General features: G+C 37.4%; 1 protein-coding gene across 11 annotated transcripts in view; it reads left to right on the top strand.

Moving 5' to 3' along the window:
• The window catches only part of CASK (calcium/calmodulin dependent serine protein kinase), a 385,636-nt gene that overhangs the window by 329,452 nt on the left and 41,421 nt on the right, over nt 1–14,763 (top strand). For all 11 annotated transcript variants that reach the window (XM_081564446.1, XM_081564438.1, XM_081564440.1 and 8 more), the window contains one exon: nt 5,456–5,534. In XM_081564446.1, the coding sequence (XP_081420572.1) occupies nt 5,456–5,534 (79 nt within the window). The remainder of the gene's footprint in view (nt 1–5,455; nt 5,535–14,763) is intronic.

Below are 14,763 nucleotides of genomic sequence, written 5' to 3' on the forward strand. Positions count from 1 at the left end.
CACATCTAAAGAATAATCCCCAGTCACCACAACTAGAGAAAGCCTGCATGTAGCAATGAAGACCCAGCACAGCCAATAAATAAATAAATATTTTTTAAAAAGACCAGTCCAGAAGGCTTGTAATTAAAAACAAAAAGCTATAATCTATTCCATAGAATAGTATTCTGGCATTAAGAATACAGAGGTTCCACTTCTGACCAAGGTGGAGTAACAGGGAACAGATTTACCTTCTCACCTGAAACAACAACAACAACAAAAAAGAACACACGCAACAATGAAAGAGCTGTTTTCAAGATATTGGGCATCTGGCAGCAAAGGACAGTGATCCTTAAGAAACAGGAAGCAAATAAGGTGAGCCCAGTGATTGTCCTACCTTACTGACATGAGAGAGTTTCCAGGCCACAGCATGTTGAGGGGAAACTGAGGCAGAGCAGGCGGACTCCCTGAGGACACAGAGCTGTGGGCCTGGGAAGACCAAAGCAATAACATTCATAGGACAGAGTGCTGAAGTGGAGAGAGCTACACAGAGAGAAAACTCTAGAGGGTCCCCCTCATAGATTTATCTGAATAATGATCTGCACGTTTATGACAGGAACCTACTCAGAGCCAAGAAAGGCCATCCAAAAGGATGAGAGGGAACAGTGCCCAACACTCACTGTCTGTTCCCACCACCCAGACTAGAAAAACCAATTCAAGGGGCATTGTGTGGAGTGCTTAGGAAGGTCTTGCCTCAATAATGAGGAATTATTAGCCCTAGACAGAGAATTGCTCCAGACCCGCCTTAACAAATCCTGAAAGCAAGGCCCAAAGGATCACTCTTTCCAAATAACTGAACTATATCCCAGGACAAAGCTTAAGAATATAGAAATAAAAAAGTAACTGACAGCAGTATTAGAATTAGCAGGAAAATTGCACTATGGGATTTAATGGCAGTTTAGACATTTCAGAAGAATAGATTAGTGTACTCAAAAGACATAGCAATAGAAACTACCCAAAACAAAATGCAGAAAGAAAAAAGAATTTTGAGAAATGAAAAGAATATCGCTGAGCTGTGGGACAACTTCAAGCAAACTAATATTTGGTTCATTGGAATCTATGAGGGAGAAGAGGGTGAGGAAGAAACAAAATGTTTTTGAAGAAACAATGGCTGAAAACATTCCAAATTTGATGAAAACTATAAATCTGCAGATACAAGAACCACAATGAACCCCAAGCACAAGACACATGAAGAAAACAACACCAAGGTACATCATAATCAAACTGCTTAGAACCTGTGATAAACAGAAGATCTTAAAAACAGAGATAAAGAGGAAATGTTACATACAAGGGAACAAAGATAAGAGTGATATCAGATCTCTTATGAGAAACATTATAATCAAGAAAACAATAATTTTAAAGTACTAGGGAGGAAAAAACCTCTCAACTTAGAATTCTAATAAACCCAGTATAATTATCTATCATAAAATAAAAGCAAACTATATAGAACAGTATGGAGGTTCCAAAAAACTAAAATATAGACCTACCATATGACCCAGCAATCCCACTCCTAGACGTATATCTGGAGGAAACCATAATTTGAAAAGATGCATGCACCCCAGTGTTCATTATAGCACTATTTACAATAGCCAAGTCATGGAAGCAACGTAAATGTCCATCAACAGAGGAATGGATAAAGAAGACGTGTGTGTGTGTGTGTGTGTACTAGAATACTGTTGGAATTTTGAAATATTTGGCTGTAAAAATGAATGAAATGGTGCCATTTGCAGAGATGTGGATGGACCTAGAGATTTTCATACAGAGTGAAGTCAGAGAAAAACAAATATAGTATCACTTATATGTGGAGTCTTCACTTTCACTTTTATGCATTGGAAAAGGAAATGGCACTCCACTCCAGTGTTCTTGCCTGGAGAATCCCAGGGACGGGGGAGCCTGGTGGGCTGCCGTCTATGGGGTCGCACAGAGCCAGACACGACTGAAGCGACTTAGCAGCAGCAGCATATGTGGAGTCTAGAAAAATGGTAGAGATGAACTTACTAGCAAAGCAGAAACAAAGTCACAGATGTACAGAACAAACTTATGGTTACCAAGGGGGAGAGCAGGGGTGGGACAAATTGGTAAATTGGAACTGACATATGTTCAGGCTGGTTTTAGAAAAGGCAGAGGAACCAGAGATCAAATTGCCAACATCCAATGAATCATTGAAAAAGCAAGAGAGTACCAGAAAAACATCTATTTCTGCTTCATTGACTATGCCAAAGCCTTTGACTGTGTGGATCACAATAAACTGTGGAAAATTCTGAAAGAGATGAGAATACCAGACCACCTGACCTGCCTCTTGAGAAACCTGTATGCATGTCAGGAAGCAACAATTAGAACTGGACATGGAACAACAGACTGGTTCCAAATAGGAAAAGGAGTACGTCAAGGCTGTATATTGTCACCCTGCTTATTTAACTTATATGCCGAGTACATCATGACAAACGTGGGGCTGGAGGAAGCACAAGCTGGAATCAAGATTGCCGGGAGAAATATCAATAACCTCATATATGCAGATGACACCACCCTTATGGCAGAAAATGAAGAAGAACTAAAGAGCCTCTTGATGAAAGTGAAAGTGGAGAGTGAAAAAGTTGGCTTAAAGCTCAACGTTCAGAAAACTAAGATCATGGCATCCGGTCCCATCACTTCACGGCAGATAGATGGGGAAACAGTGGAAACAGTGGCTGACTTTATTTTTCTGGGCTCCAAAATCACTGCAGATGGTGACTGCAGCCATGAAATTAAAAGATGCTTACTCCTGGGAAGGAAAGTTATGACCAACCTAGATAGCATATTAAAAAGCAGAGACATTACTTTGCCAACAAAGATCTGTCTAGTCAAGGCTATGGTTTTTCCAGTGGTCATGTATGGATGTAAGAGTTGGGCTATAAAGAACGCTGAGCACCGAAGAATTGATGCTTTTGAACTGTGGTGTTGGAGAAGACTCTTGAGAGTCCCTTGAACTGCAAGGAGATCCAAGCAGTCCATCCTAAAGGAGATCAGTCCTGGGTGTTCATTGGAAGGACTGATGTTGAAGCTGAAACTCCAATACTTTGGCCACCTGATGCAAAGAGCTGACTCATTGGAAAAGACCCTGATGCTGGGAAAGATTGAGAGCAGGAGGAGAAGGGGACGACAGAGGATGAGATGGCTGGATGGCATCACGGACTTGATGGACATGGGTTTGGGTGGACTTAGGGAGTTAGTGATGGACAGGGAGGCCTGGTGTGCTGTGGTTCATGGGGTCGCAAAGAGTCAGACACGACTGAGCGACTGAACTGAACTGACATATGTACACTTATATGTATAAAATGAGAACCTACCATTTAGCACAAGGAACTCTACTTGATGCTCTGTGGTGACCTAAATAGGAAAGAAATCTTAAAAAGAGCAGATATATGTATATGATATGCATATATATATGATTCGCTTTGCTGTGCAGCAAGGAACTAACACAACATTGTAAAGCAACTGTACTCCAATAAAAATTAATTTAAAAGATAAAATAGTATTTTTAAAAACACTAATTAAAAAAAGGCAAAATAAAGACATTTTCAGACTTACCAAAACTGAAAGAATTCAGTAGACTTACAGTGTAATAAATGTTAAAGGATATCCTTATCATTTAAATCTCTCTGAAAGGTAAATGGAAGCCTAAACAAAAATAGTAGCAATGTGTTTGGGATTTTTTAACATGTAAAAGTAAAATATATAACAGCACAAAAGTCAGGAGGAAGGAAGTGGAAGTATACTGTTATAAGATTCTTATAATACATTTCACATGGTATAATATCACTTGAAGGTAGACTGATAAGTTAAAGATGTATGCTATAAACCCTAAAGCAACCACTAAAACAACAAAACAATTATAGCTAATAAAACGGGAGGGGAAGATAGAATGAAAATAAATAAACTAATCCAAAAGAATTAAGAAAAGGGGAGCATAGGAGAGATGGGACATATAGAAATCAAATAGCAAAAAGATATATTCATCAGTAATTGGTAATCATATTAAATATAAATTGTCTAAATTCTTCCAAATTAAAAAGTAGAGATTGTCAGATTGGGGTATAGGAGGGAAGCAAGACCAAATTATATATTGCCCACAAGAAATGCTTTATAAATGAAAACAAATCATTTTAAAGGAAAAGACTGGAAAAAGATATACTATGATGACATTAATCAAAAGGAAGCTGGAATGACTATATTAATATCAAAGTATATTCTCAGGCCACAATGTAATCAGATTAGAAATGAATAACAGAAAGATGTCAGGAGAAATCCCCAAGCACTTGAAAACTAAATTATACAATTCCAAATAACCCATGGATGAAAGAAGCAATCAAAAGAGAAATTTTAAAGTATTTTGAAGTGAATGAAAATGAAATCACAACATACCAGAACTTGTGGAATACTGCTAAAACAGTACTTAGGGAGAAAAGTGTAGCACTAAATACCAGTCTTAAAAAAAGAAATATCTTAAAACAATGACCTCAGCTTCTACCTTAAGAAACTAGAGCCAAAAAAAGGAGCAAATTAAACCCAAAGTGAGTAAAAGAAAAGAAATAATAAAGATCAAAGTGGAAATCAATGAAATAGAAAGTGAAACAATAAAAAAAATCAATAAAACAAGCTCTTCCTTTGACAATATCAGATCAATCAGGTGTGGGGGTGAAGACACTAATTACCAATATCATGCATAAGAGAAGTGACATATGTCAATAAATTCAACAACCTAAATTAAACAGACACATTTTTGGGGAGACAAACTACCAAAATTCACTTTGGAATAAACTGAATTGCCCTATACTATTTAAAAATTGAAGTTAGTTTTTTAAAAAATCCCTCAAAGAAAACTCAAAGAATCCTCAAAGAAAACTAAAGATGGCTTTACTGGTAAATTCTACCAAACATATAATAAAGAAACAGTACCAATTGTACACAGACTCCTCCCAAAACATTGAAAAGGAAAGAATTCTTCCCAACTTACTATTTTTGATGAAAAGGAGGAGGAAGAGGTATAATAGCTACTGGCATTACCCTGATACCAAAACCAGACATTTTGCGAGTAAAGAAAGCTACAGACCAGTAACCCTCATGTATTTAGATGCACAAATTCTAAACAAATCCATACCTCAAAAAAGAAAAATACATCATGACCAAGTAGAGAATTAGCAACATGGAAAATACTTATAAGATTGAAAAGCATTATATAAAATATATGTATGCTATTGTTAGAGTAACCAAAATATAAAAATTAATATTTCTGTCATGGCATAGTGGAGTTTTCTCCTCCATTTTCCATATTTTCTTTCATGTTTTCCTACTTTTGTAGTTAAGGTTATCTACAGCATAATCACAGATATAAAAAGAATGCCCTCTCATAGTAATTCTATTTTTGCTTAACTTTTTACAGGGAATCACTTTAAAAATGAATGAACTAAATCACTGTATCGTTGCAAGAATCATGCATGGGGGCATGATTCACAGGCAAGGTGAGTTCCATATATAATTCTTTCTTTCCTACCTTAGATTTTTTTTCATATAGTATAGTGTTTTATGATCCATATAAAAAATCAGTTTGATTGATGATTTATATAAATGATTTATCTGTCTTTGGTTTTAATCACTGTTGGCCTGCACTCGCTTGTATTCATCTCCACATGCTTCAGTTATACTATACAGTTCTGTTGCTGGAGCATCTCTGAGTCACTCTTTAGATCCTGACTTATTAGAGGCCATGGGAGATAAACTGAAGTATCATATGGGTCCCAGGATATATGGAAGACATCTACCATGGGATATAAGATATATGTATATACACTTGCAAAGTTAAATTACAGTTGACTAATTCATTCAGGAATGAGATATACTATTTATGAATTAGGAAATTAGAGTTTGATAAATAACAATATAATATTTCAATGGTAAAATAAGAAAGATCAAATCTGTGATTAAGTTCTTAACACCTGCTGTAGTAAATGCAGTTGAGAAGGGAATTCACTAAGGACTGAAGTAGACAAAAAATGATTTTTTGAGAAAGTGGAACTACTGTTAACTCTCCAGTGGATAAGATTTGGACATATAGGTTTAGGCTCCTCTTTGAAGCGACTGTGTTATATGCATTAGTATTTAGAGCCTGATCCAAAAGTGATTCTCCTGTCCAAAAATTAGACTTCCTTTCTTTGAGATCATGTTGTATTTGTGCTTAACACCTCTTTCCTTCACCCTGGAGAGCAAGAGGTAACACCATCAGCCTTTTAGTGCCTTCTTGTCCTCTTTAGAGATGACTGCTTATGTATGTACACAGATGGTGCCTGGCATTACTGCTACCTTCAGAGCAGTCTATAGGTTTCATGAGTTGATAGCACTCACACAGAAGGATATTTGGTTTTAGAATCCTGTAGGGATTTTTTGCTTATTATTTTTAACAATTTAGTGTAAATTCAGTAAAGTTACAACGTCATTATTTCTTTAATCTCTTTTTCTTTTATTACCACACTGGCTAGCCCCTGCTGTCTTTAATAGAAGTGGTATAGTGGGTATCCTTGTCCTATTCTTGTTTTTAAGAGGTAGCTTTCCAATGTTTCCTCATGAAGAAGAATGTTTACTATAGATTCTTAGTAGACACTTTTTTATTAGAGCTGAGGAAGTTCTTTTATATTCTTAGTTACTGGACATTTAAATTATGACTGAGTTTCGAATTTTATCAAATGCTTCTTCTGCATCTGCTAAGATTTATTTTATTGCTTGTAGACTTTTGGATAGCAGCCATTCTGACTGGTGTGAAATGGTACCTCATTGTAGTTTTGATTTGCATTTCTCTAATAATGAGTGATGTTGAGCATCTTTTCATGTGTTTGTTAGCCATCTGTATGTCTTCTTTGGAGAAATGTCTGTTTAGTTCTTTGGCCCATTTTTTGATTGGGTCGTTTATTTTTCTGGAATTCAGCTGCAGGAGTTGCTTGTATATTTTTGAGATTAATTGTTTGTCTGTTGCTTCATTTGCTATTATTTTCTCCCATTCTGAAGGCTGTCTTTTCACCTTGCTTATAGTTTCCTTTGTTGTGCAAAAGCTTTTAATTTTAATTAGGTCCCATTTGTTTATTTTTGCTTTTATTTCCAATATTTTGGGAGGTGAGTCATGGAGGATCCTGCTGTGATTTATGTCGGAGAGTGTTTTGCCTATGTTTTCCTCTAGGAGTTTTATAGTTTCTGGTCTTACGTTTAGATCTTTAATCCATTTTGAGTTTATTTTTGTGTATGGTGTTAGGAACTCTACAAGCAATAAATGCTGGAGAGGGTGTGGAGAAAAGGGAACCCTCTTACACTGTTGGTGGGAATGCAAACTAGTACAGCCACTATGGAGAACAGTGTGGAGATTCCTTAAAAAACTGGGAATAGAACTGCCATATGACCCAGCAATCCCACTGCTGGGCATACACACCGAGGAAACCAGAATTGAAAGAGACGCGTGTACCCCAATGTTCATCGCAGCACTGTTTACAATAGCCAGGACATGGAAGCAACCTAGATGTCCATCAGCAGACGAATGGATAAGGAAGCTGTGGTGCATACACACAATGGAATATTACTCAGCCATTAAAAAAAATACATTTGAATCGGTTCTATTGAGATGGATGAAACTGGAGCCCATTATACAGAGTGAAGTAAGCCAGAAAGAAAAACACCAATACAGTATACTAATGCATATATATGGAATTTGAAAGATGGTAACGATAACCCTATATGCGAGACAGAATAAGAGACACAGATGCATAGAACAGTCTTATGGACTCTGAGGGAGAAGGTGAGGGTGGGACGTTCTGGCAGAATAGCATTGAAACATGTATATTATCATATGTGAAACAGAACACCATTCCAGGTTCGATGCATGAGACAAATGCTCAGGGCTGGGGCAATGGGATGACCCAGAGGGATGGGATGGGGAGAGAGGTGGGTGGGGGGTCCAGGAAGGGGAACACATGTAAACCCATGGCTGATTCATGTCAATGTATGGCAAAAACTACTACAATATTGTAAAGTAATTAGCCCCCAACTAAAATAAATAAATTTATTTTTAAAAAAAGATGATTTATTTTATTTTATTTTAATGTCATGAATGACTTTTAAAGATTTCCTAATGATAACCTCCCCAGCATTTCTCAGATAAGCCCAGTGTAGTCATTGTGTATTATCATTTGGTACGTACTACTTGATTCTGTGTACTATTATTTTGTTTTAGATTTTTGTGATTGCAATTGTGAGACTGGCCTGTGGTTAATTTTCCTTTCCTACGTTTTTCTGTCTGATTTTAGTTTCAAAGTTACCTTGGCCTCATAAAATGACTTGGAGAAACTCTCTTCATAAATTCTCTGAATATTGTATAATATTGGAATGATTTGTAGCCTGAAAGTTTAGTAGAACTTGCCTATAAAACAATCAAGGCCTGGTGTTTGATGTTTTGTTTTAAGGAATATTTTTTTTTTACCACTGTCAATTTCTTTAACATTCATAAGGCTGGTCAGGCTTTCTATATCTTGAGTGAGTTTGGTAAATTACATTTTCCTGAAAATTTTTAAGTTTTTAAAATTATTCTAGTAAGCTTCTTCTTAGTGTCCTCTTACCTTTTTATTAATATTTCTACTGTCTCTGTAATTATGTACCCATGTTTTTTCCTAATGTCATTTATATGTGCCTTGTCTTTTTCCTCCTGATCAACTTACCTATTTTATTGTTTCATGACCTATTTTTTTATTTTCTCCTTCCTTCTACTTTCTATTGGTTTTATCTAACTTTTAAGATCTGACACTTGGTTCATTTACTCCAGTCTTTCTTCATCTCTATGTATTTAAGATTAAACTCTACCTCTTGAAGTACTGTTTTATCTTTTGAGATGTTTTGAGATGAAGCATTTTTATGGTAATTCAGTTACAAGTATTTTTAACATCTCTATTATTATATTTTTCATTGACCTACAAGTTATTTAGAGGTGTTTTTATGTGCCACATTTAAGAGGGTTTCCTATCTATCTTTTTGTGTTTTACTTCTAACTTAATTGCACTGGAGTCAGAGAATGCGGTCTATATGACACCATTTTGTTGAGGTTTGGTGAGATTTGCTTTATGGCATAGACCTTTCATCATTTTTATAAATGGTCCATGTTGTACCTAAGAAGACTATTTTATTCCTGTTACATGCAGAGTTCTCTATATGATTGCTTGAGGTTAATTGTTGTTCAAACAGTCTATATATTGACTAATTTTTTTTCTGTTTGACCTATCAATAATTATTGAAATATTCCAATTATAATGGTTGAGTTTTTCTATTTCTACCTATAGATCTCTCAATGTGTATATTCAAGGCTGTTATATTAGGAGCATAGAAGCCTGGTAACCATGTCTGTCCTTATTATACCTTCTACTTAAAACCTATTTTATTTTAATGTAGTTATTCCAGCTTTATTTTAGTTATTTTCTTCTTCTATTCTTTTATTTCTAACCATTCTGTGCCTGTGTGCTGTAGAGTGTGTCTTACAAACATTTCTAAATCTGGGGTTTTCATTTTGTAGTGCCCTCTGATGATTGCAAAAAATTCTCCTGCAATGCAAGAGACCTGGGTTCGATCCCTGGGTTGGGAAGATCCCCTGGAGAAGGGAAAGGCTACCCACTCCAGTATTCTGGCCTGGAGAATTCCATGGACTGTACAGTCCATGGGGTCACAAAGAGTTGGACACAACTGAGTGACTTTCACTTTCACTTTCTGATTGCTATCTTTTAATGGGCAAGGATAGTCCATTAATATTTATTGTAATGATTTCTATCATCTTGGGGTTTTTTTTAAATATTTATTCCATATTTTAACTGATTTTTTTCTTCATGTTTGTTCCATTCCTCCCCGGTAGCTTAGACTTTCAGCACTCTATTTCTATTTTTAGGTGGTTACCTTGAAAACTTGTCATACATATTTAACTTGACATATGATTACTCAGACAGACACCTGCTATGCGGGAGACCTGGGTTCAATCCCTAGGGAAGGGAACAGCTATACCCACTCCAGTATTCTGGCCTGGAGAATCCCAAGAACAGGGGAGCCTAGCAGGCCACAGTCCATGGGGTCACAAAGAGTCAGACACAACTTAGCGACTTTCACTTTCCACTTTCATGCTAAAGGGAAACAGTATATTAATTCCACTCTCTCAAAGAAAAACATCTATTTCTGCTTTATCAACTATGCCAAAGCCTTTGACTGTGTGGATCACAATAAACTGTGGAAAATTCTGAAAGAGATGGGAATACCAGACCATCTGACCTGTCTCTTGAGAAACCTGTATGCATGTCAGGAAGCAACAGTTAGAACTGGACATGGAACAACAGACTGGTTCCAAATAGGAAAAGGAGTACGTCAAGGCTGTATATTGTCACCCTGCTTATTTAACTTATATGCAGAATACATCATGAGAAACGCTAGGCTGGAAGAAACACAAGCTGGAATCAAGATTGCCGGGAGAAATATCAATAACCTCAGATATGCAGATGACACCACCCTTATGGCAGAAAGTGAAGAACTAAGGAGCCTCTTGATGAAAGTGAAAGAGGAGAGTCAAAAAGTTGGCTTAAAGCTCAACATTCAGAAAACTAAGATCATGGCATCTGGTCCCATCACTTCATGGGAAGTAGATGGGGAAACAGTGGAAACAGTGTCAGACTTTATTTTGGGGGGCTCCAAAATCACTGCTGATGGTGATTGCAGCCTTGAAATTAAAAGACGTTTACTCCTTGGAAGGAAAGTTATGACCAACCTAGATAGCATATTTAAGAGCAGAGACATTACTCTGCCAACAAAGGTCCATCTAGTCAAGGCTATGGTTTTTCCAGTGGTCATGTATGGATGTGAGAGTTGGACGGTGAAGAAAGCTGAGCACCGAAGAATTGATGCTTTTGAACTGTGGTGTTGGAGAAGACTCTTGAGAGTCCCTTGGACTGCAAGAAGATCCAACCAGTCCATCTTAAAGGAGATCAGTCCTGGGTGTTCATTGGAAGGACTGATGTTGAAGCTGAAACTCCAATACTCTGGCCACCTCATGCAAAGAGTTGACTCATTGGAAAAGACCCTGATGCTGGGAAGGATTGGGGGCAGGAGGAGAAGGGGACGACAGAGGATGAGATGGCTGGATGGCATCACTGACTCGATGGACATGGGTTTGGGTAAACTCCGGGAGTTGGTGATGGACAGGGAGGCCTGGCGTGCTGGGATTCATGGGGTTGCAAAGAGTTGGACACGACTGAGCAACTGAACTGAACTGAACTCAAAGAATACAAAAACACTGGAATCAAGTTAGATCCCATTCTTGACTTACATGTGCTTCCCCGGTGGCTCAGATGGTAAAGCGTCTGCCTGCAATGCGGTAGATCAGGGTTCGATCCCTGGGACAGGAAGATCCCCTGGAGAAGGAAATGGCAACCCACTCTAGTACTCTTGCCTGGAAAATCCCATAGACAGAGGAGGCTCGTAGGCTTCAGTCCATGGGGTCGCAAAGAGTCGGACACAACTGAGCGACTTCACTTTCTTACTTGACTAACATATTATTCTTGCCCAGCATTTTTATTCTGTCCTATTTTAAATCCACAAATTTGAAATTATTCTTAAAATACATGACCATTGTTGTTTGAATTTACATAAATGTTTACGATTTTGTTTGTTTATTATTCCTTTTGCATTACAGACCACCCTTTGGTGAGCATTTTTTGTTCTTCCTAAACTATATCCTTTATAGTTCCTTTAGTGATAGTCTCTTGTTGATAAACTCCCTCAGGTGGTGTTATCTGTAAATATTTCATTTCCACCTCAATCTTGATTACTTTTGCTTGCTGAGAGCACAATTTTAGGTTAATGGTTACCATTCCATTTTCTTTTGGCATCTGTTGTTTGATCTTGAGAAGTCTGGTGTCACTACTATTGTCCTTACTTTGTAGGTGATCTCTCCTTTCTCCCTGGACTTTTTAAGCTCTTTGTCTTTGATGTTCTGTAGTTTTACTACCTCCTGGCATGGCTTTCTTTTTATTTATCCTATTTGGGATACATTATTCTTCCTGGAGGTGTGTGATCATGTTTGCATCATTCAAGAAAATTTGCAACCATATTTCTTAAAATATTGCCTCTTCATTCTCTCCATCATCTCCTTCTGAACTCTAGGTAGATGTGTGTTAGACATTCCCTCCGTATCTCTTAATATCTTTTTCATGTTTTATTTCTTGTTTCCTACCTTCCTTATCTCCTTATTTCTCTGACCTGCAGTCTAGTTAATTTATTTGGTTATGTCTTCCAATGAGCTGAAACTCTTCAACCATATCTGAACTCCTGTTCAACTCATCCATTCATTGACTTATGCTACTGATTATATTTTTCCCTTTCTAGAAGTACTAGTCACTTGTTCTTATTCTTATTTTCAGATCTGTCTGTTCACATCTGATAATCTCTTGTTGCATGCTCATCCTTGCAAAAAAGGTCCCTTTCTTTCTTTTTCTTTAACATATAGCTATTTTATACAGGCATACCTTAGAGATATTACAGACTTGGTTTCAGACCACTGCAATAAAATGAGTCACATGAATTTTTTTGTTTCCCAGTGCACATAAAAGTTATGTTTGTACTATGCTATCATCTAAGTGTACAGTAGCATTATGTCTTTAAAAATGTATATACTTTAATTTAAAATTACTTTATTACTAAAAGTGCTAACCATCATCTAAGCCTCAGCAAATCATACTCTTTGCTCCTGGTGGACGGTATTGTCTAGATGTTGATGGCTGCTGATTGGTCAGGGTGGTGGTGGCTGTGGCAGTTTCTTAAAATAAGACAACGATGAATTTTGCCTCATTGATCGACTCTTCCTTTCATAAATGGTTTCTTTGTAGCATGCACTGCTGCTTGATAGCATTTTACCCATGGTAGAACCTCATTCAAAACAGGAGTAAATCCTCTCAAACACTGCCACTGCTTTATTAACTAAGTTTATGTAATATTCTAAATCCTTTGGTGCAATTTCAACAATCAATCGTTTGCCATCTTATATAAGCACGGTTCATAACACCCCCAAAACAGCAGAGATCACTCATCACAGATCACCATAACGACTATAATAATGATGAAAAAGTTTGAAATATTGTGAGAATTACCAAAATGTGACACAGAGACAGGAAGTGAGCAAACGCTGTTGGAAAAATGGCGCAGATAGACTTGCTCAACACAGGGTTGTCACAAACCTTCAATCTGTAAAAAATGTGGTTATCTTTGAGGCACAGTAAAGCAAAGCACAAGAAAACAAGGTATTCCTGTAGTCTATATCTGACCATTCCAGCATCTATCCTCCTTGAGGATCTAAATCTATTTCTTCTCTTTATGATGACTCACATAATAGTTTGCCTTATTGTATGTTTGGTGATCTTTGATTATAAGCTTATTGCTTGCTCAAATTAGTAGAAGTCCTGGGAGCCTAAACTGGGAATACTTTCCTCCAAAAATGATCTGTTCTGTGTTTTACCAGCTGCCACCAAGTGCCACTGAACTGGGTCTTGGCTCCGTGCAGAATCCTGGGCTTAGCTTCTCTAACTTGGTATTGGCCCAAGACTCAGAAGGCAGTCAGCAGGCAGTGCTGCAATGGCATCTACCCCTCCCACTGGTTTCATTCCATCTTGATTTTGCCACCACTCTGGATCCAGCTCACTGGGTTCTTATCTGTGGAAGGGAGAGTGGGGATGGAAATGGGAAGTATTCTTGGGGATTCACGTTCCTTTTGTGAGACCAGTAACACTTCAATGGGTGAGCCCTACATGGGATATAGTTGTAAGAGAGTCTGTGAGTGCCTAATCCACCATACTGAAGACAAAATTCCCCAAATTTTTGTTTTATGTTAACTTTCAAACATGGTTAGAGAGAACAGTGCAGTGAGTTCAAGTAGAGAAAAGTGGAAAGAATAGTGCAATGATCACCTACATACCCATAACCCAGGTAGAATTATTGTTAATTCGTGACCATACTGATTTCACTTGTATTTGCCCTACTGCCCCTGGATTACTTTGAAGCAACTACAAGGCTCTTTATTTATCTGCATTTTAGTGTGTATGTCTTAAAGATACCATGAGCTTTTCATAATGAAGTTAAGTCAATAACTAAATGTGTGTGCATTTCATAAATAAAGCAAAATTTCACATAACACTATTTAACCATTGTTTCTCACTTTTTCTAGTTGAAGTGTGACAGAACCCTGAAATGCCTACCAAATTATTATTAAAAAGTTGCAGTATGTCTAATATAAATTTATTGATATATAGATAGTATCACCACAATTATTTGAAAAATCAACAGCCTTTGTATCATATTTGGTAGATAATTATGATGATAACAGCAAATACTTAAATGGCACTATGTGCCAAGAACAGTTCTAAGTCCTCTGCATCTATTAAACTCATTTAATCCTTACAACTGGAGAAGGCAATGGCACCCCACTCCAGTACTCTTGCCTGGAAAATCCCATGGAGGGAGAAGCCTGGTGGGCTGCAGTCCATGGGGTCCCTAAGAGTCGGACACGACTGAGCGACTTCACTTTCACTTTTCCCTTTCATGCACTGGAGAAGGAAATGGCAACCCACTCCAGTATTCTTGCCTGGAGAATCCCAGGGACGGCAGAGCCTGGTGGGCTGCCATCTATGGGGTCGCACAGAG

Source organism: Giraffa tippelskirchi, chromosome X (assembly GCF_054371585.1).
Source record: "Giraffa tippelskirchi isolate mGirTip1 chromosome X, T2T-mGirTip1v1.2.pri, whole genome shotgun sequence".
NCBI classification, from domain to species: domain Eukaryota; kingdom Metazoa; phylum Chordata; class Mammalia; order Artiodactyla; family Giraffidae; genus Giraffa; species Giraffa tippelskirchi.